General features: G+C 44.2%; 1 protein-coding gene across 1 annotated transcript in view; it reads right to left on the minus strand.

Annotated features, from left to right (window-relative positions):
* Window positions 1-22,593, minus strand: part of LOC130340281 (integrin alpha-L-like) — a gene marked incomplete at its 3' end in the record, with an annotated part of 199,748 nt that extends 177,155 nt beyond the window's left edge. The window contains exons 1-5 of the mRNA XM_056554167.1: window positions 22,484-22,593; window positions 22,282-22,399; window positions 17,862-17,944; window positions 15,460-15,524; window positions 5,842-5,956 (exon numbers count right to left, since the gene is read on the minus strand). Coding sequence (XP_056410142.1) covers window positions 5,842-5,956; window positions 15,460-15,524; window positions 17,862-17,944; window positions 22,282-22,399; window positions 22,484-22,526 — 424 coding nt within the window. The remainder of the gene's footprint in view (window positions 1-5,841; window positions 5,957-15,459; window positions 15,525-17,861; window positions 17,945-22,281; window positions 22,400-22,483) is intronic.
* Between the last annotated feature and the right edge of the window lie 400 nt (window positions 22,594-22,993).

Here is a 22,993-nt window from a genome sequence, read left to right on the forward strand (position 1 = left end):
CTATACCAGTGGGTGCTAGACTGCAGGACTATTTTTTACTTCCTACTTGAAGTCCTAGTAATAGCTCTCCATGCTCAGTTGCCCCCAGGTCTTAATGGTATAGCAGAATAGAAAGACCCACCAGTAATCACACAAGAATATACATACAAGCTCATAAATAATAAGTGACTACTCACTTCGGATGATTACCAAAAGTAGGAGGAGTAGTACTTACCAACCAGTCTAGGGCCACATATGCTGGCCAACAAAACCATACAAAAACACTCAAACAGAAAACATAACAGCATGTAAAATAACCTTGGAAAGACAAGTCACACCAGAAGCCAGCATGGATACAATCCTCTGGCAAAACCCCGAATTCTGATGGGAGGAAAGTGACATCATTATCAGTGACCGATCTGCATCGGCCAAGATGATGGAATCGTCTGTTTGGGGCCTAGAAGATGATGAAGCGTCTTTCTGGGGCTGAGAAGATGATGGAATCGTCTGTCTGGGGCCTAGAAGATGATGAAGCGTCTTTCTGGGGCTGAGAAGATGATGGGAGCGTCTGTCTGGGGCCTAAAAGAAGATGGAAGCCTTTGTCTGGGGCCCAGAAGATGACGGGAGTGTCTGTCTGGGGCCTAGAAGATGACGGGAGCATCTGTCTGGGGCCGAGAAGATGACGGGAGCATCTGTCTGGGGCCGAGAAGATGACGGGAGCGTCTCTCTGGGGCCGAGAAGATGACGGGAGCGTCTGTCTGGGGTCTAAAAGATGATGGAAGCGTCTGTCTGCGGCCTAGAAGATTATGGGAGTGTCTGTCTGGGGCCTAAAAGATGATGGAAGCCCCTGTCTGGAGCCTAGAAGATGATGGAAGCGTCTGTCTGGGGCCTGGAAGATGATGGGAGCATCTGTCTGGGGCCTAGAAGATGATGGGAGAGTCTGTCTGGGGCCTAAAAGATGACGGGAGCATCTGTCTGGGGCCGAGAAAATGACTAGAGCATCTGTCTGGGGTCAAGAAGATGATGGAAGCGTCTATCTCGGACCTAGAAGATGATGGGAGCGTCTGTCTGGGGCCTAGAAGATGATGGAAGTGTCTGTCTGGGGCCTAAAAGATGATAGAAGCCTCTGTCTGGGGCCTAGAAGATGATGGGAGCATCTGTCTGGGGCCTAAAAGATGATAGAAGCCTCTGTCTGGGGCCTAGAAGATGATGGAAGTGTCTGTCTGGGGCCTAGAAGATGATGGAAGCGTCTGTCTGGGGCCTAGAAGATGACAAGAGCATTTGTCTGGGGTCAAGAAGATGATGGAAGCCTCTGTCTTGAGCCTAGAAGATTATGGAAGCCTATGTCTTGAGTCGAAAAGATGATGAAAGCGTCTGACTGGTGCCGAGAAGAAGATGGGAACGTCTGTCTGGGGCCGAGAAGATGATGGAAGCCTCTGTCTGGGGCCAAGAAGATGATGGAAGTGTCTGTCTGGGGCCTAGAAGATGATGGAAGCGTCTGTCTGGGGCCTAGAAGATGATGGAAGCGACTGTCTGAGGCCTAGAAGATGATGGGCGCGTCTGTCTGGGGCCTAAAAAATGAGGGGAGCGTCCATCTGGGGCCGAGACGATGACGAGAGCATCTGTTTGGGGTCAAGAAGATGATGGAAGCCTCTGTCTGGGGCCTAGAAGATGATGGAAGCGTCTGTCTGGGGCCTAGAAGATGACGGAAGCGTCTGTCTGGGGTCGAGAATATGACGGGAGCATCTGTCTGGGGCCAAGAAGATGACGGGAGCGTCTGTCTGGGGCCAAGAAGATGACGGGAGCATCTGTCTGGGGCCGATAAGAAGACGGGAGAGTCTTTCTGGGGCCAAGAAGATGATGGAGGCCTCTGTCTTGAGCCTAGAAGATGATCGAAGCCTCTGTCTTGAGCCAAAAAGATGATGGAAGCGTCTGCCTGGGGCCGAGAAGATGATGGAAGCGTCTGTCTGGGGCCAAGAAGATGATGGAAGCGTCTGTCTGGGGCCGAGAAGATGATGGAAGCTTCTGTCTGGGGCCTAGAAGATGATGGGAGCGTCTGTCTGGGGCCTAGAAGATGATGGGAGTGTCTGTCTGGGGCCTAGAAGAGGATGGGAGCGTCTGTCTGGGGCCTAAAAGATGATAGAAGCCTCTGTCTGGGGCCTAGAAGATGATGGGAGCATCTGTCTGGGGCCTAAAAGATGATAGAAGCCTCTGTCTGGGGCCTAGAAGATGATGGAAGTGTCTGTCTGGGGCCTAGAAGATGATGGAAGCGTCTGTCTTGGGCCTAGAAGATGACAAGAGCATCTGTCTGGGGTCAAGAAGATGATGGAAGCCTCTGTCTTGAGCCTAGAAGATTATGGAAGCCTATGTCTTGAGTCGAAAAGATGATGAAAGCGTCTGACTGGTGCCGAGAAGAAGATGGGAGCGTCTGTCTGGGGCCGAGAAGATGATGGAAGCCTCTGTCTGGGGCCAAGAAGATGATGGAAGTGTCTGTCTGGGGCCTAGAAGATGATGGAAGCGTCTGTCTGGGGCCTAGAAGATGATGGAAGAGACTGTATGAGGCCTAGAAGATGATGGGCACATCTGTCTGGGGCCTAAAAAATGAGGGGAGCGTCCATCTGGGGCCGAGACGATGACGAGAGCATCTGTCTGGGGTCAAGAAGATGATGGAAGCCTCTGTCTGGGGCCTAGAAGATGATGGAAGCGTCTGTCTGGGGCCTAGAAGATGACGGAAGCGTCTGTCTGGGGTCGAGAATATGACGGGAGCATCTGTCTGGGGCCAAGAAGATGACGGGAGCGTCTGTCTGGGGCCAAGAAGATGACGGGAGCATCTGTCTGGGGCCGATAAGAAGACGGGAGAGTCTTTCTGGGGCCAAAAAGATGATGGAGGCCTCTGTCTTGAGCCTAGAAGATGATCGAAGCCTCTGTTTTGAGCCAAAAAGATGATGGAAGCGTCTGTCTGGGGCCGAGAAGATGATGGAAGCGTCTGTCTGGGGCCGAGAAGATGATGGAAGCGTCTGTCTGGGGCCAAGAAGATGATGGAAGCGTCTGTCTGGGGCCGAGAAGATGATGGAAGCCTCTGTCTGGGGCCAAGAAGATGATGGAAGCGTCTGTCTGGGGCCGAGAAGATGATGGAAGCTTCTGTCTGGGGCCTAGAAGATGATGGGAGCGTCTGTCTGGGGCCTAGAAGAGGATGGGAGCGTCTGTCTGGGGCCTAAAAGATGATAGAAGCCTCTGTCTGGGGCCTAGAAGATGATGGAAGTGTCTGTCTGGGGCTGTTCTGGAATCTGAAGAGAAGAATCACCATCACAACAATCATCATTACGTATGATATGGAGCGGCATGTAATGGACCAGGGGAGATGACGGCCATCACCTCAGCAGGAACGAGGGGGGGGGGGGAGGGGAATACAGATATTGTGGGAGCTTCTCTCCTTCCATCCATAGACAGATGATTTGGTGGTGATGTCGTCATTGTTCAGGATAATGTCATGGTCATGTTACAGAGTAAAGAGGGTAAAGCTTTTCTTCCGATGCCCTCAATGACACGGAGCCAGCATCAGCCAATAACATCCTGTGGTGAGTGAAACCCGTCAGGGAGAAGGTTTTGCTATTTGTGACGGATCCTAGAGTCACCCTACCTACTTGGATGGACTTTAGGACATCACTATTCGTACCCCTCAGTTGATGTTGTCCAGTGACATAAAGCTCAGAGTTAAAATACTTTTATTTACTGTTTTCAGACACTTTCTGTACACAATACACCTTTGGCACTCAAGGCACTGTATAGGGAGAGCTAATTACCTTTATTGGATTATCTCACAGACTACATGTCACCTGGATTACCTTTATTGGATTATCTCACAGACTACCTGTCACCTGGACGTCATCAACGGCTGATACCCTCCCTCTACCTGGGTCAGCCGTTAAACTATTACGTGTTGTTCACTGTCAGATCTGGGATTGGTGGGATCTCTCTGAAGTAATAAACCTGGTAACATCTCCGGATTGTGCGGATTCCATCATTTGTTCGGGGTTCGTTGCGTGCCCACCTCATGTGTTCACCATGGCAGGGTCACACCATGAATGTACAGCAGTAAGGAGGAGTAGACTCTGTACTCACCTCATGTGTTCACCATGGCAGGGTCATACCATGAATGTACAGCAGTAAGGAGGAGTAGACTCTGTACTCACCTCATGTGTTCACCATGGCAGGGTCACACCATGAATGTACAGCAGTAAGGAGGAGTAGACTCTGTACCCACCTCATGTGTTCACCATGGCAGGGTCATACCATGAATGTACAGCAGTAAGGAGGAGTAGACTCTGTACTCACCTCATGTGTTCACCATGGCAGGGTCACACCATGAATGTACAGCAGTAAGGAGGAGTAGACTCTGTACCCACCTCATGTGTTCACCATGGCAGGGTCACACCATGAATGTACAGCAGTAAGGAGTAGACTCTGTACCCACCTCATGTGTTCACCATGGCAGGGTCATACCATGAATGTACAGCAGTAAGGAGGAGTAGACTCTGTACTCACCTCATGTGTTCACCATGGCAGGGTCATACCATGAATGTACAGCAGTAAGGAGTAGACTCTGTACCCACCTCATGTGTTCACCATGGCAGGGTCATACCATGAATGTACAGCAGTAAGGAGGAGTTGACTCTGTACCCACCTCATGTGTTCACCATGGCAGGGTCACACCATGAATGTACAGCAGTAAGGAGGAGTAGACTCTGTACTCACCTCATGTGTTCACCATGGCAGGGTCATACCATGAATGTACAGCAGTAAGGAGGAGTAGACTCTGTACTCACCTCATGTGTTCACCATGGCAGGGTCACACCATGAATGTACAGCAGTAAGGAGGAGTAGACTCTGTACCTACCTCATGTGTTCACCATGGCAGGGTCATACCATGAATGTACAGCAGTAAGGAGGAGTAGACTCTGTACTCACCTCATGTGTTCACCATGGCAGGGTCACACCATGAATGTACAGCAGTAAGGAGGAGTTGACTCTGTACCCACCTCATGTGTTCACCATGGCAGGGTCACACCATGAATGTACAGCAGTAAGGAGGAGTAGACTCTGTACCTACCTCATGTGTTCACCATGGCAGGGTCACACCATGAATGTACAGCAGTAAGGAGGAGTAGACTCTGTACTCACCTCATGTGTTCACCATGGCAGGGTCACACCATGAATGTACAGCAGTAAGGAGGAGTAGACTCTGTACCTACCTCATGTGTTCACCATGGCAGGGTCACACCATGAATGTACAGCAGTAAGGAGGAGTAGACTCTGTACCTACCTCATGTGTTCACCATGGCAGGGTCACACCATGAATGTACAGCAGTAAGGAGGAGTAGACTCTGTACCCACCTCATGTGTTCACCATGGCAGGGTCATACCATGAATGTACAGCAGTAAGGAGGAGTAGACTCTGTACCCACCTCATGTGTTCACCATGGCAGGGTCATACCATGAATGTACAGCAGTAAGGAGGAGTAGACTCTGTACTCCCCTCATGTGTTCACCATGGCAGGGTCACACCATGAATGTACAGCAGTAAGGAGGAGTAGACTCTGTACTCACCTCACCAGAGCCCATCCTGGTCCAGATGGAGCCCAAAGGTCCCAGACATCCGCATAATGTGTCCTTTTTTTACACCTCACAAGGTTCCAGCAGAGAAGTCTTACTGGAGAAAAGCTTCTACCTTGGAACCTCACCAGGTGAAATAAAGATCATTACTTGGATGACTCCAGTAGGATGGGTGAAGGATCTTCTACACACACCGGTCATGGCTTCATACATGTTCTAATACAAGGGGCGCTCCCCCGTCATACCCACCTTGATAACCAGGGCTCTCCATCTGAGATGCCATAAGGCTGGAGTTCAGCGTGTAGCAGGCGCCATTCATGTACAAGCTCTTGGAACAGTCATGGGGTTCTTCATAGCCACAAACCTGGAGGTGAACAGAGAGTTCTTAGGGTAGGTTTCACACTACGTTTATGCTGTATGCCACAGGTATCCATCAGTATCTCAGCAAGAACGGGATGCCAGCATATACTGTTGAGTACATCATAAAGTCCCATTCATTTCATGACCCGGGCCACTTTATATGCACAATTATTGGGACATTAAATTAGCATATACCAGTGGGAAGTGGCCGGGACCTTGTTACTAGGTGAGTATGTAAATGACTGGGACCCCACAGTGTACATCACAGTATACGTCAATACCCCATTCTTGGTGGAATGCAGATGAATACCTGGGACGTACGGCAGAGACGGATCAGAGATCAGATGTAACATTATTAATACAGTCAAAGTATGTGCCCCTGTGACATATGTCCTAGTTCTTACCGTCTGTGGATATCTCTGGATCTTCTCTTCACAAAGAATATTAAGACACAAGTGATCAAAAACAGATAAATGGCGCAAGGTGCTCAGTCCTCAAGACCCCACCATGGCAATACAATTCCAACAGACCAAAAGTGTCTTTCTTTTCCCATCAAATACAAGGATGTGCAACGTTTCATCTTCACAATGACTTCTTTCTCAAGCATTGTCTAGACCGTCTACCACTATTGGTCTATAAAAACAGAGGTGAGATGACACAATCTGCCATTTCCCTACATTCTCTGGTATTCCTGCAGGCTCTCCTGTTACTGTCCACTCCCCTGACATACAGCGCAGACACCGTCCCTCCTCCATGGAGAGTTTTTCCTGCTGTGATGGGCTCACTAGTGGTGAGATCGTCCTGTAGGGGGGGGGGCCTGGATTCTTAGAGATGTCTTCTACCATCTTGTGTTCTTTGGCTGATATTCCTGAATAATGATGGTCTCGTTCTTGCACCCCCATGTAGATGTCATGCCTCTCTAATGGTTGCCTCCTGCACTGTGACCTCCGTAGTGGTGAGATCTTCCTGTAGGATCCTTGATGATGTTCTGGATTGGTAGAGATGTCTTCTACTATCTTGTGTTCTCCAGGTGATCTTCCTGGATGATGATGTCACCTCCTTGCACCCCCATGTAGATGTCATGTCTTGCCTCTCTTTAGTGGTCGCCTTCATTACTGTGACCTCAGTAGTGGTGAGATCTTTCTTTAGGATCCGCAATGAAGTTTTGGATTGGTAGAGAAGTCTTCCACCATCTTGTGTTCTCCGGCTGATCTTCCTGGATGATGATGGTCTCGTCCTTGCACCCCCATGTAGATGTCATACCTCTCTAATGGTTGCCTCCTGCACTGTGACCTCCGTAGTGGTGAGTGCTTCCTGTATGATCTGTGAGGATGTTCTGGATTGGTAGAGATGTTTTCTACCATCTTGTGTTCTTCGACTGATCTTCCTGGATGATGATGGTCTCGTCCTTGCACCCCCATGTAGATGTCATGTCTTGCCTCTCTTTAGTGGTTGCCTTTGTTACTGTGACCTCAGTAAAGGTGAGATCTTCCTGTAGGATCCATTATGAAGTTTTGGATTGATAGAAATTTCTTCCACCATCTTGTGTTCTCCGGCTGATTATCCTGGGCTATGCTGGTCTGGAGAGTTATGTGAAATTTTCTCCCTCATAAATGATCTTGTTGTCAGAGAAGTGATGTTTTTGTGATGCGCCATGGGTGTGCGATGAGAGGTAGATGGGGCAGATGTTGTAGCCCAGGGGCAGATGGTGTTAACCCCTAAATGATCGTGACGCCAGGGTGTGATTTTAACCGAGAACCACCCGAACGGTAGCACCGCTAATCCTAGTTAGGCAGGGCAAATAAGAGTATCCATACATGAGTATCCCAATACATCTCAGTACATGAGTATCCCAATACATCTCAGTACAGGAGTATCCCAATACATCTCCATACATGAGTATCCCAATACATCCCCATACATGAGTATCCCAATACATCTCAGTACATGAGTATCCCAATACATCTCCATACATGAGTATCCCAATACATCTCAGTACATGAGTATCCCAATACATCTCCATACATGAGTATCCCAATATATCTCCATACATGAGTATCCCAATACATCCCCATACATGAGTATCCCAATACATCTCAGTATATGAGTATCCCAATACATCTCCATACATGAGTATCCCAATATATCTCCATACATGAGTATCCCAATACATCTCCATACATGAGTATCCCAATATATCTCCATACATGAGTATCCCAATACATCTCCATACATGAGTATCCCAATACATCTCAGTACATGAGTATCCCAATACATTTCAGTACATGAGTAACCCAATACATCTCCATACATGAGTATCCCAATACATCTCCATACATGAGTATCCCAATACATCTCCATACATGAGTATCCCAATACATCTTCATACATGAGTATCCCAATACATCCCCATACATGAGTATCCCAATACATCTCCGTACATGAGTATCCCAATATATCTCCGTACATGAGTATCCCAATACATCTCCGTACATGAGTATCCCAATACATCTCCGTACATGAGTATCCCAATATATCTCCATACATGAGTATCCCAATACATCTCCGTACATGAGTATCCCAATACATCTCCGTACATGAGTATCCCAATACAGCTCAGTACATGAGTATCCCAATACATCTCCGTACATGAGTATCCCAATACAGCTCAGTACATGAGTATCCCAATACATCTCCATACATGAGTATCCCAATACATCTCCGTACATGAGTATCCCAATACATCTCCGTACATGAGTATCCCAATACATCTCCGTACATGAGTATCCCAATACAGCTCAGTACATGAGTATCCCAATACAGCTCAGTACATGAGTATCCCAATACATCTCCGTACATGAGTATCCCAATACATCTCCATACATGAGTATCCCAATACATCTCCGTACATGAGTATCCCAATACATCTGCATACATGAGTATCCCAATACATCTCCATACATGAGTATCCCAATACATCCCCATACATGAGTATCCCAATAAATCTCCATACATGAGTATCCCAATACATCTCAGTACATGAGTATCCCAATACATCTCCATACATGAGTATCCCAATACATCTCCATACATGAGTATCCCAATACATCTCCGTACATGAGTATCCCAATACATCTCCATACATGAGTATCCCAATACATTTCCATACATGAGTATCCCAATACATCTCCATACATGAGTATCCCAATACATCTCCATACATGAGTATCCCAATACATCCCCATACATGAGTATCCCAATAAATCTCCATACATGAGTATCCCAATACATCTCAGTACATGAGTATCCCAATACATCTCCATACATGAGTATCCCAATACATCTCCATACATGAGTATCCCAATACATCTCCGTACATGAGTATCCCAATACATCTCCATACATGAGTATCCCAATACATCTCCATACATGAGTATCCCAATACATCTCCATACATGAGTATACCAATACATCTCCATACATGAGTATCCCAATACATCTTCATACATGAGTATCCCAATACATCCCCATACATGAGTATCCCAATACATCTCCGTACATGTGTATCCCAATACATCTCAGTACATGAGTATCCCAATACATCTCCGTACATGAGTATCCCAATACATCTCCGTACATGAGTATCCCAATACATCTCCGTACATGAGTATCCCAATACATCTCCGTACATGAGTATCCCAATACAGCTCAGTACATGAGTATCCCAATACATCTCAGTACATGAGTATCCCAATACATCTCAGTACATGAGTATCCCAATACATCTCCGTACATGAGTATCCCAATACATCTCCGTACATGAGTATCCCAATACATCTCCATACATGAGTATCCCAATACATCCCCATACATGAGTATCCCAATACATCTCAGTACATGAGTATCCCAATACATCTCCATACATGAGTATCCCAATACATCTCCGTACATGAGTATCCCAATACATCTCCGTACATGAGTATCCCAATACAGCTCAGTACATGAGTATCCCAATACATCTCCGTACATGAGTATCCCAATACATCTCCATACATGAGTATCCCAATACATCTGCATACATGAGTATCCCAATACATCTCCATACATGAGTATCCCAATACATCTCCATACATGAGTATCCCAATACATCCCCATACATGAGTATCCCAATAAATCTCCATACATGAGTATCCCAATACATCTCAGTACATGAGTATCCCAATACATCTCCGTACATGAGTATCCCAATACATCTCCATACATGAGTATCCCAATACATCTCCGTACATGAGTATCCCAATACATCTCCATACATGAGTATCCCAATACATCTCCATACATGAGTATCCCAATACATCTCCATACATGAGTATCCCAATACATCTCCATACATGAGTATCCCAATACATCTCCATACATGAGTATCCCAATACATCTCCATACATCAGTATCCCAATAAATCTCAGTACATGAGTATCCCAATAAATCTCAGTACATGAGTATCCCAATATATCTCCATACATGAGTATCCCAATATATCTCCGTACATGAGTATCCCAATACATCTCCGTACATGAGTATACCAATAGATCCCCATACATGGGTATCCCAATACATCTCCATACATGAGTATCCCAATACATCTCCGTACATAGGTATCCCAATACATCTCAGTACATGAGTATCCCAATACATCTCCATACATGAGTATCCCAATACATCTCCGTACATGAGTATCCCAATACATCTCCGTACATGAGTATCCCAATACATCTCCATACATGAGAATCCCAATACATCTCCGTACATGAGTATCCCAATACATCTTCATACATGAGTATCCCAATACATCTTCATACATGAGTATCCCAATACATCTCCATACATAAGTGACTGCAGGTTATCAAGAAACAACTCCAATAAGTACAAAGTAAAAAGCAATGACACTGGACAGCAATATATCACAATAATAATGATCTAGTGATGGTATATACAAAACCCTAGATGAGGCGTCCCAGACTGGAGGACTCCACGATGGTAGTTATTGTAAAGGTAGGGACGGGGCCACAGAGGACCCTACGCTTTCCGTCGCCACCAGAGAACACCCCTTCTTGATAACCTGCAGGCACTTATGTACTGAGATGTATTGGGATACTCATGTATGGAGATGTATTGGGATACTTATGTATGGAGATGTATTGGGATACTCATGTATGGAGATGTATTGGGATACTCATGTATGGGGATGTATTGGGATACTCATGTACGGAGATGTATTGGGATACTCATGTACGGAGATATATTGGGATACTCATGTATGGAGATGTATTGGGATACTCATGTATGGGGATGTATTGGGATACTCATGTACGGAGATGTATTGGGATACTCATGTATGGGGATGTATTGGGATACTCATGTACCGAGATGTATTGGGATACTCATGTATGGAGATGTATTGGGATACTCATGTACGGAGATGTATTGGGATACTCATGTATGGAGATGTATTGGGATACTCATGTATGGGGATGTATTGGGATTCTCATATATGGAGATGTATTGGAATACTCATGTACGGAGATGTATTGGGATACTCATGTATGGAGATGTATTGGGATACTCATGTACGGAGATGTATTGGGATACTCATGTACGGAGATGTATTGGGATACTCATGTATGGAGATGTATTGGGATACTCATGTATGGGGATGTATTGGGATACTCATATATGGAGATGTATTGGAATACTCATGTACGGAGATGTATTGGGATACTCATGTATGGAGATGTATTGGGATACTCATGTATGGAGATGTATTGTGATACTCATGTATGGAGATGTATTGGGATACTCATGTATGGGGATGTATTGGGATACTCATGTACGGAGATGTATTGGGATACTCATGTACTGAGATGTATTGGGATACTCATGTACGGAGATGTATTGGGATACTCATGTACGGAGATGTATTGGGATACTCATGTATGGGGATGTATTGAGATACTCATGTATGGAAATGTATTGGGATACTCATGTACGGAGATGTATTGGGATACTCATGTACTGAGATGTATTGGGATACTCATGTACGGAGATGTATTGGGATACTCATGTACTGAGCTGTATTGGGATACTCATGTATGGAGATGTATTGGGATACTCATGTATGGGGATGTATTGGGATACTCATGTATGGAGATGTATTGGGATACTCATGTATGGAGATGTAGTGGGATACTCATGTATGGAGATGTATTGGGATACTCATGTATGGAGATGTATTGGGATACTCATGTATGGAGATGTATTGGGATACTCATGTATGGAGATGTATTGGGATACTCATGTATGGGGATGTATTGGGATACTCATGTACGGAGATGTATTGGGATACTCATGTATGGAGATGTATTGTGATACTCATGTATGGAGATGTATTGGGATACTCATGTATGGAGATGTATTGGGATACTCATGTATGGGGATGTATTGGGATACTCATGTACGAAGATGTATTGGAATACTCATGTATGGAGATGTATTGGGATACTCATGTACGGAGATGTATTGGAATACTCATGTACGGAGATGTATTGGGATACTCATGTACGGAGATGTATTGGGATACTCATGTATGGGGATGTATTGGGATACTCATGTATGGAGATGTATTGGGATACTCATGTACTGAGATGTATTGGGATACTCATGTACTGAGATGTATTGGGATACTCATGTACGGAGATGTATTGGGATACTCATGTACTGAGATGTATTGGGATACTCATGTACTGAGATGTATTGGGATACTCATGTACGGAGATGTATTGGGATACTCATGTACGGAGATGTATTGGGATACTCATGTACTGAGATGTATTGGGATACTCATGTATGGAGATGTATTGGGATACTCATGTACTGAGATGTATTGGGATACTCATGTACTGAGATGTATTGGGATACTCATGTACGGAGATGTATTGGGATACTCATGTACGGAGATGTATTGGGATACTCATGTACGGAGATGTATTGGGATACTCATGTATGGGGATGTATTGAGATACTCATGTATGGAGATGTATTGGGATACTCATGTACGGAGATGTATTGGGATACTCATGTACTGAGATGTATTGGGATACTCATGTACGGAGATGTATTGGTATACTCATGTATGGAGATGTATTGGGATACTCATGTATGGAGATGTATTGGGATACTCATGTACTGAGCTGTATTGGGATACTCATGTATGGAGATGTATTGGGATACTCATGTATGGAGATGTATTGGGATACTCATGTATGGAGATGTATTGGGATACTCATGTATGAAGATGTATTGGGATACTCATGTACGGAGATGTATTGGGATACTCATGTACGGAGATGTATTGGGATACTCATGTATGGAGATGTATTGGAATACTCATGTACGGAGATGTATTGGGATACTCATGTACGGAGATGTATTGGGATACTCATGTATGGGGATGTATTGGGATACTCATGTATGGGGATGTATTGGGATACTCATGTATGGAGATGTATTGGGATACTCATGTATGGAGATGTATTGGGATACTCATGTATGGAGATGTATTGGGATACTCATGTATGGAGATGTATTGGGATACTCATGTATGGAGATGTATTGGGATACTCATGTACTGAGATGTATTGGGATACTCATGTATGGAGATTTATTGGGATACTCATGTATGGGGATGTATTGGGATACTCATGTATGGAGATGTATTGGGATACTCATGTACTGAGATGTATTGGGATACTCATGTATGGAGATGTATTGGGATACTCATGTATGGAGATTTATTGGGATACTCATGTATGGAGATTTATTGGGATACTCATGTATGGAGATTTATTGGGACATGTTATCAGGATGTCAATTCTGCTTTTTTTTATTCCATCCCCATTAGCAGTGTATACAATTGGTGATTTCTATATCTTTTATTATATATTTGGTTGGTCCTATATTTTGACTGAAGTGTCTCTGGGACAAGTGCTTAGTCCTAGGGGAGGGGGTTCATGGCCACTCTCCTTAGTTGGGCTTTGGCTCTTGTGGGCCAGTTCTAATTGTTTTTAAGGAATACAATCTGTCATTTATAAATGTATGTGAACAATTGTGCAATAAAGATTCTTTGTATATTAATATCTCATTTCTGGTGTGCTACTATATCCCAGTGTAGCTTTTTCTATGGAATGTGTAACCATTATCATGTGACTAACAACCATTCAATGTGCAACTAATTACATTATGGAGGTGCACTGCAGGTGAGTCCTAGGGACGAGCAGGGACTCAAGCTGATAGGACTGTGGGATGCATATCCCGTACTGGGACATCACATTTTGGTCTCATTCATCTTTATATTCTGTGACTGAGGAGAAGATCGAGGAGAACGAGAGGTTCTCATCATCGAGAACCCAACCACAAGAGGCAGTAATGTCAGAATGAGGTGCAGGAGACGGACTCCCATCATCCCTACAGATAGAGATGTATCAGCAGGAGAGGGACTCCCATCATCCCTACAGATAGAGATGTATCAGCAGGAGACAGACTCCCATCATCCCTACAGATAGAGATGTATCAGCAGGAGACAGACTCCCATCATCCCTACAGATAGAGATGTATCAGCAGGAGAGGGACTCCCATCATCCCTACAGATAGAGATGTATCAGCAGGAGACAGACTCCCATCATCCCTATAGAAATGTATCAGCAGGAGAAGGACTCCCATCATCCCTACAGATAGAGATGTATCAGCAGGAGACAGACTCCCATCATCCCTACAGATAGAGATGTATCAGCAGGAGAGGGACTCCCATCATCCCTACAAATAGAGATGTATCAGCAGGAGACAGACTCCCATCATCCCTATAGATAGAGATGTATCAGCAGGAGAAGGACTCCCATCATTCCTACAGATAGAGATGTATCAGCAGGAGAGGGACTCCCATCATCCCTACAGATAGAGATGTATCAGCAGGAGAGGGACTCCCATCATCCCTACAAATAGAGATGTATCAGCAGGAGACGGACTCCCATCATCCCTACAGATAGAGATGTATCAGCAGGAGAGGGACTCCCATCATCCCTACAGACAGAGATGTATCAGCAGGAGAGGGACTCCCATCATCCCTACAGATAGAGATGTATCAGCAGGAGAAGGACTCCCATCATCCCTACAGATAGAGATGTATCAGCAGGAGAGGGACTCCCATCATCCCTACAGATAGAGATGTATCAGCAGGAGACGGACTCCCATCATCCCTACAGACAGAGATGTATCAGCAGGAGACGGACTCCCATCATCCCTACTGATAGAGGTGTATCAGCAGGTGACTGACTCCCATCATCCCTACAGATAGAGATGTATCAGCAGGAGAGGGACTCCCATCATCCCTGCAAATAGAGATGTATCAGCAGGAGACGGACTCCCATCATCCCTACAGATAGGGGTGACACGTACAAGAGAATGACTGGTAATAGGCTCCACTTCCAGAGTCAGGCCGAGGTGGGAGACATTGTGCTGATCTAATGGAGGAAGAGAGAGGTCATAAGGTTATAGGTCATCTGGAAGTACAACCACATGACACACTGCTATCTATCACACATACAATGTACTACACACTATTCTATCTATCACACATACAATGTACTACACACTATTCTATCCATCATACACAATCTACTACACACTATTCTATCCATCATATACAATCTACTACACACTATTCTATCCATCATACACAATCTACTACACACTATTCTATCCATCATACACAATCTACTACACACTATTCTATCCATCATACACAATCTACTACACACTATTCTATCCATCACACACAATCTACTACACACTATTCTATCCATCATACACAATCTACTACACACTATTCTATCCATCATATACAATCTACTACACACTATTCTATCCATCATATACAATCTACTACACACTATTCTATCCATCACACACACTATTCTATCCATCACACACATTCTACTACACACTATTCTATCCATCATACACAATCTACTACACACTATTCTATCCATCATACACAATCTACTACACACTATTCTATCCATCATACACAATCTACTACACACTATTCTATCCATCACACACAATCTACTACACACTATTCTATCCATCATACACAATCTACTACACACTATTCTATCCATCACACACAATCTACTACACACTATTCTATCCATCACACACAATCCACTACACACTATTCTATCCATCACACACAATCTACTACACACTATTCTATCCATCATACACAATCTACTACACACTATTCTATCCATCACACACAATCTACTACACACTATTCTATCCATCATACACAATCTACTACACACTATTCTATCCATCACACATAATCTACTACACACTATTCTATTCATCACACACAATCTACTACACACTATTCTATCCATCACACACAATCTACTACACACTATTCTATCCATCATACACAATCTACTACACACTATTCTATCCATCATACACAATCTACTACACACTATTCTATCCATCATACACAATCTACTACACACTATTCTATCCATCATACACAATCTACTACACACTATTCTATCCATCACACACAATCTACTACACACTATTCTATCCATCATACTCAATCTACTACACACTATTCTATCCATCATACACAATCTACTACACACTATTCTATCCATCACACACAATCTACTACACACTATTCTATCCATCATACACAATCTACTACACACTATTCTATCCATCATACTCAATCTACTACACACTATTCTATCCATCATACACAATCTACTACACACTATTCTATCCATCATACACAATCTACTACACACTATTCTATCCATCATACTCAATCTACTACACACTATTCTATCCATCACACACAATCTACTACACACTATTCTATCCATCATACACAATCTACTACACACTATTCTATCCATCATACACAATCTACTACACACTATTCTATCCATCACACACAATCCACTACACACTATTCTATCCATCACACACAATCTACTACACACTATTCTATCCATCATACACAATCTACTACACACTACTCTATCCATCATACACAATCCACTACACACTATTCTATCCATCATACACAATCTACTACACACTACTCTATCCATCATACACAATCTACTACACACTACTCTATCCATCATACACAATCCACTACACACTATTCTATCCATCATACACAATCTACTACACACTATTCTATCCATCACACATAATCTACTACACAGTATTCTATCCATCATACACAATCTACTACACACTATTCTATCCATCACACACAATCTACTACACAGTATTCTATCCATCATACACAATCTACTACACACTATTCTATCCATCATACACAATCTACTACACACTACTCTATCCATCATACACAATCTACTACACACTACTCTATCCATCATACACAATCCACTACACACTATTCTATCCATCATACACAATCTACTACACACTATTCTATCCATCACACATAATCTACTACACACTATTCTATCCATCATACACAATCTACTACACACTATTCTATCCATCACACATAATCTACTACACACTACTCTATCCATCACACACAATCTACTACACACTATTCTATCCATCATACACAATCTACTACACAGTATTCTATCCATCATACACAATCTACTACACACTATTCTATCCATCACACATAATCTACTACACACTACTCTATCCATCACACACAATCTACTACACACTATTCTATCCATCATACACAATATAATACACACTAACCTAAATATCACACATACACACTCACAACCACTTACTTGGCAGTGCAATGATGTCACAATTTCCACTGATGACATCACAGGCGTGCAGCATGTTGGAACCTGGATCTCCAATGAGGACTCTGTACGGAGAGAATCTATGAGTCAGGTGACTGATGATGACCTCTGACTAATAGTCAGCTGTGTCTCCAGCCATCACTCTCCTTGTGATGTCATCATACATGTGTCCCTCACTCTCTTTGCCTGTCCTTCAGAAAACTGACAGACAGTGGAGAGACCCCGAATAAAGAAATTCACTCCGATTATTTGGAAAACCCAGTGGAAGCTTTGAAAAATACCTGGTATACACATCTGCGCTGTTATCGGGCATTGGTCTACTAGAATGGCGCCAGTATCAGGCATTGGTCTACTAGAATGGCGCCAGTATCAGGCATTGGTCTACTAGAATGGCGCCAGTATCAGGCATTGGTCTACTAGAATGGCGCCAGTATCAGGCATTGGTCTACTAGATTGGCGCCAGTCTCAGGCATTGGTCTACTAGATTGGTGCTGGAATCAGGCATTGGTCTACTAGAATGGCGCCAGTATCAGGCATTGGTCTACTAGATTGGCGCCAGTATCAGGCATTGGTCTACTAGAATGGCGCCAGTATCGGGCATTGGTCTACTAGAATGGCGCCAGTATCGGGCATTGGTCTACTAGATTGGCGCCAGTATCAGGCATTGGTCTACTAGATTGGCGTCAGTATCGGGCATTGGTCTACTAGAGTGGCGCCAGTATCAGGCATTGGTCTACTAGATTGGCGCCAGTATCAGGCATTGGTCTACTAGATTGGCGCCGGAATCCGGCATTGGTCTACTAGAATGGCGCCAGTATAAGGCATTGGTCTAATAGATTGGTGCCAGTATCAGGCATTTGTCTACTAGAATGGCGCCAGCATCAGGCATTGGTCTACTAGATTGGTGCCAGTATCGGGCATTGGTCTACTAGAATGGCGCCAGTATCAGGCATTGGTCTTCTAGATTGGCGCCAGTATCAGGCATTGGTCTACTAGATTGGCGTCAGTATCGGGCATTGGTCTACTAGAGTGGCGCCAGTATCAGGCATTGGTCTACTAGATTGGCGCCAGTATCAGGCATTGGTCTACTAGATTGGTGCCGGAATCAGGCATTGGTCTACTAGAATGGTGCCAGTATAAGGCATTGGTCTAATAGATTGGTGCCAGTATCAGGCATTGGTCTACTAGATTAGCACCAGTATCAGGCATTGGTCTACTAGAATGGCGCCAGTCTCAAGCATTGGTCTACTAGATTGGCGCCAGTATCAGGCATTGGTCTACTAGATTGGCGCCAGTATCAGGCATTGGTCTACTAGATTGGTGCCGGAATCAGGCATTGGTCTACTAGAATGGTGCCAGTATAAGGCATTGGTCTAATAGATTGGTGCCAGTATCAGGCATTGGTCTACTAGATTAGCACCAGTATCAGGCATTGGTCTACTAGAATGGCGCCAGTCTCAAGCATTGGTCTACTAGATTGGCGCCAGTATCAGGCATTGGTCTACTAGATTGGCGCCAGTATCAGGCATTGGTCTGGTCTACTAGATTGGCGCCAGTATCAGGCATTGGTCTACTAGATTGGCGCCAGTATCAGGCATTGGTCTACTAGATTGGCGCCAGTATCAGGCATTGGTCTACTAGATTGGCGCCAGTATCAGGCATGGAACCACTAGAATACGAGTGGGCTCAGCACCATCTATTTGAACAAAGGGTGCTGCTATACGCATCAAATGTAGCACAATATCCAAAAGAAAAAGAAACACGTAAAACAGCGCACACCCATATTAGGTATATATCAAAAATCTTTTTATTAATACATGTATCAAAAAGACAGACAACATCATTAAAAACAAAAAGGCCAATAACAGCCAACCGCACAAAACGGGGAGCCCCCTCAACAAGGGAACCCCACCCAGGACACCTGCCTATTACAATACGTAAACAGCGTCACTATGATATACATGTAAACTGCCACATTATAGTATATTCATCTCAACAACCATATACAACCTGTATTCTCATGTAGCATAAGTATGATAAAATAGCATAGGACGATCAATGGAGGAGTGACCAGGCAGGTGCCCCCTAAAGACCCCACGCGTTCCGTTGCCCGTCGGCAACTTCATCAGTTTACATGTATATCATAGAGACGCTGTTTACGTATTGTAATAGGCAGGTGCCCTGGGTGGGGTTCCCTTGTTGAGAGTGCTCCCCCCGTTTTGTGCGGTTGGCTGTTATTGGCCTTTTTAAGTGTTTTTAATGATATTTTCTGTCTTTTTGATACATGTATTAATAAAAGGATTTTTAATATATACCTAAAAAGGGCGTGCGCTGTTTTACGTGTTTCTTTTTCTTTTGAGTATCAGGCATTGGTCTACTAAATTGGCGCTGGAATCAGGCATTGGTCTACTAGATTGGCGTCATTATTGGGCATTGGTCTACTAGATCTGCGCTGGTATTGGGCATTGGTCTACTAGATCTGTGCTGGTATTGGGCATTAGCCTACTAGATTGGCATCAGTATTGGGCATTGGTCTACTAGATCAGCGCTGTTATCGGGCATTGGTCTACTAGATCTGCGCCCTTATGGGGCATTAGCCTACTAGATTGGCATCAGTATTGGGCATTGGTCTACTAGATCAGCGCTGTTATCGGGCATTGGTCTACTAGATCTGCGCCCTTATGGGGCATTAGCCTACTAGATTGGCATCAGTATTGGGCATTGGTCTACTAGATCAGCGTTGGTATTGGGCATTGGTCTACTAGATCTGCGCTGTTATCGGGCATTGGTCTACTAGATCTGCGCCGTTATGAGGCATTGGCCTACTAGATTGGAGTCAGTATTGGTCTACTAGATCAGCGTTGGTATTGGGCATTGGTCTACTAGATCTGTGCTGGTATCAGGAATTGGTCTACTAGATCTGCGCTGGAATCGGGCATTGGTCTACTAGATTGGCATCAGTATCGGGCATTGGTCTACTAGATTGGTGCCAGTATCGGGCATTGGTCTACTAGATCGGCGCCGGTATCGGGCATTGGTGTACTAGATCGGTGCCAGTATCAGGCATTGGTCTACTAGATTGGTGCCAGTATCTGGCATTGGTCTACTAGATCGGCGTCAGTATCGGGCATTGGTCTACTAGATTGGTGCCAGTATCTGGCATTGGTCTACTAGATCGGCGTCAGTATCGGGCATTGGTCTACTAGATCGGTGCCAGTATCAGGCATTGGTCTACTAGATTGGTGCCAGTATTGGGTATTGGTCTACTAGATCGGCACCGGTATCGGGCATTGGTCTTGCAGTGGGATTCTACCGATATATCAACATTAGTCACCAGTGTGAACATCTGGACCTCACATCAGTGTTACCCGCCGGCTTAGACTTTCACTGACACCAATTTGTGGCATGTATTAATAATAGTAAATTATGCAGGAGGCTCCTCCCCTCCCTCTAAGCCACACCTTCATCTGAAGTGGGGAGGTCCATAGACTTGATCATGAGCCATGTGTCTTTGTTTCTGTAACTTCTTTTTTTTTTTTTTTTTTTACTGTTTATTTATGGATTTTTTACTTTTTTTTCAAAATACAGGAAAAGACTTATATGAAGAAACCAACAGAGGCCATATATATCCATCTAGTACACGTTGGAACATCGATAAGGTGTTATCACAATAATATTTAGATGATACGATGAGGCAAGAAAACATTTGGTAACCTCAAGAACATGAACCATGGGTCCATGAATCACGGTCTCATCTCAGCATAATGTACATTGTAACCATATATAATGGGAATATCGCCAACATGTCATATTAACATTCGTTTCTTATGAAGTTTTGTTTCTGTAACTTCTAATGGAAATTGTTAATAAATTCTGATTTACACAAAATGTGGAGAGAAGCGAATAAATGGCAGTAAGCTAAAAATGTTTGTTAATAAAATTGGAGCCCAATGTGTAGAACCTCATAGTCTCTATAGAACGCAGCATGGAAGAGGGGACAGGAGATTGGGGGGAATCTGACATCTCTATGGAATGTACGTCAACAACTCTAGAGACAAGGAAAGAAGCGCTCCATAGAATAGTATTGTTGGACCCAGGGGGCTAAATATATATATTTTAGAACTGCTCACCCTGGGTGGTTGTGTAAATGCATACTCAACAATGGAATGGGTATGTAGAAAAAGGTCGTCTGATGCCCTCCGGAGTATAACTGGTAGTAGGTACTTGGCTTCAAGGGAACCCGGCTCACGGTGCTGATCGACCAGACAGAAGGATGTGCTTAAAAGAGGATTTATTGACCAGAATGCAACGCGTTTCGCTGCGCATCCAAGTACCTACTATCTCTATGGAATGTGTCAGTGCTATATAATAGGAAGAACATGTGACGCCCCAGAAACCTCACCTCTCTCCAGTGCTGGAATTCATCTGTGCCACTTTGTACCCAAACTGATGGCTGTCCTCTGCCGAGAACTCTCTGTGTGCCCGGGCCTCCACATTGTAAGTGACAGAGAGGTCCAGCTCTAGAAAAAGACACCAATGTGAAGATGAAGCCCCCCCGATAAGACGGGAAGAGACATGATCAGCCAGAGGCCTCAGAAGCCTACCTCCAAGAAGAGACATCAGCACCAGAAGCCAGGAGTCGGCCATGACACCTCAAGAGACAAGAAAGAGCAAACGATCTGCCAGAGGAACGGAAGAGATTACGGGAATCAAGCAGTGGGCTAGGAGAGTGCTGAGATTGTCATGAGGTGACACCCAGAGAAGGAGGTGACATTATACTTGTGGTTTGAGGGGGCTGGGAGAGGAAGGAAGCCAAAGTGTGAGATACATGACATGGTACCTGCTGCAAGAGCAACCAACCACTATGACGACTATTACAGATGACAACTTTAGTTTTTTCCTCCTCACCTTTTAAAAATCATAACCTTTTCAATTTTGCAACTAAAAATCCATATGATGCTTATTTTTTGCGCCACCGATTCTACTTTGTAATGACGTCAGTCATTTTACGCAAAAATCTACGGCAAAACGAAAAAAATAATAATAATTGTGCGACAAAATTGAAGAAAAAATGTAATTTTGTAACGTTTGGGGGCTTCCGTTTCTACACAGTG

This window comes from Hyla sarda, unplaced genomic scaffold (assembly GCF_029499605.1).
Source record: "Hyla sarda isolate aHylSar1 unplaced genomic scaffold, aHylSar1.hap1 scaffold_587, whole genome shotgun sequence".
Lineage (NCBI taxonomy): Eukaryota > Metazoa > Chordata > Amphibia > Anura > Hylidae > Hyla > Hyla sarda.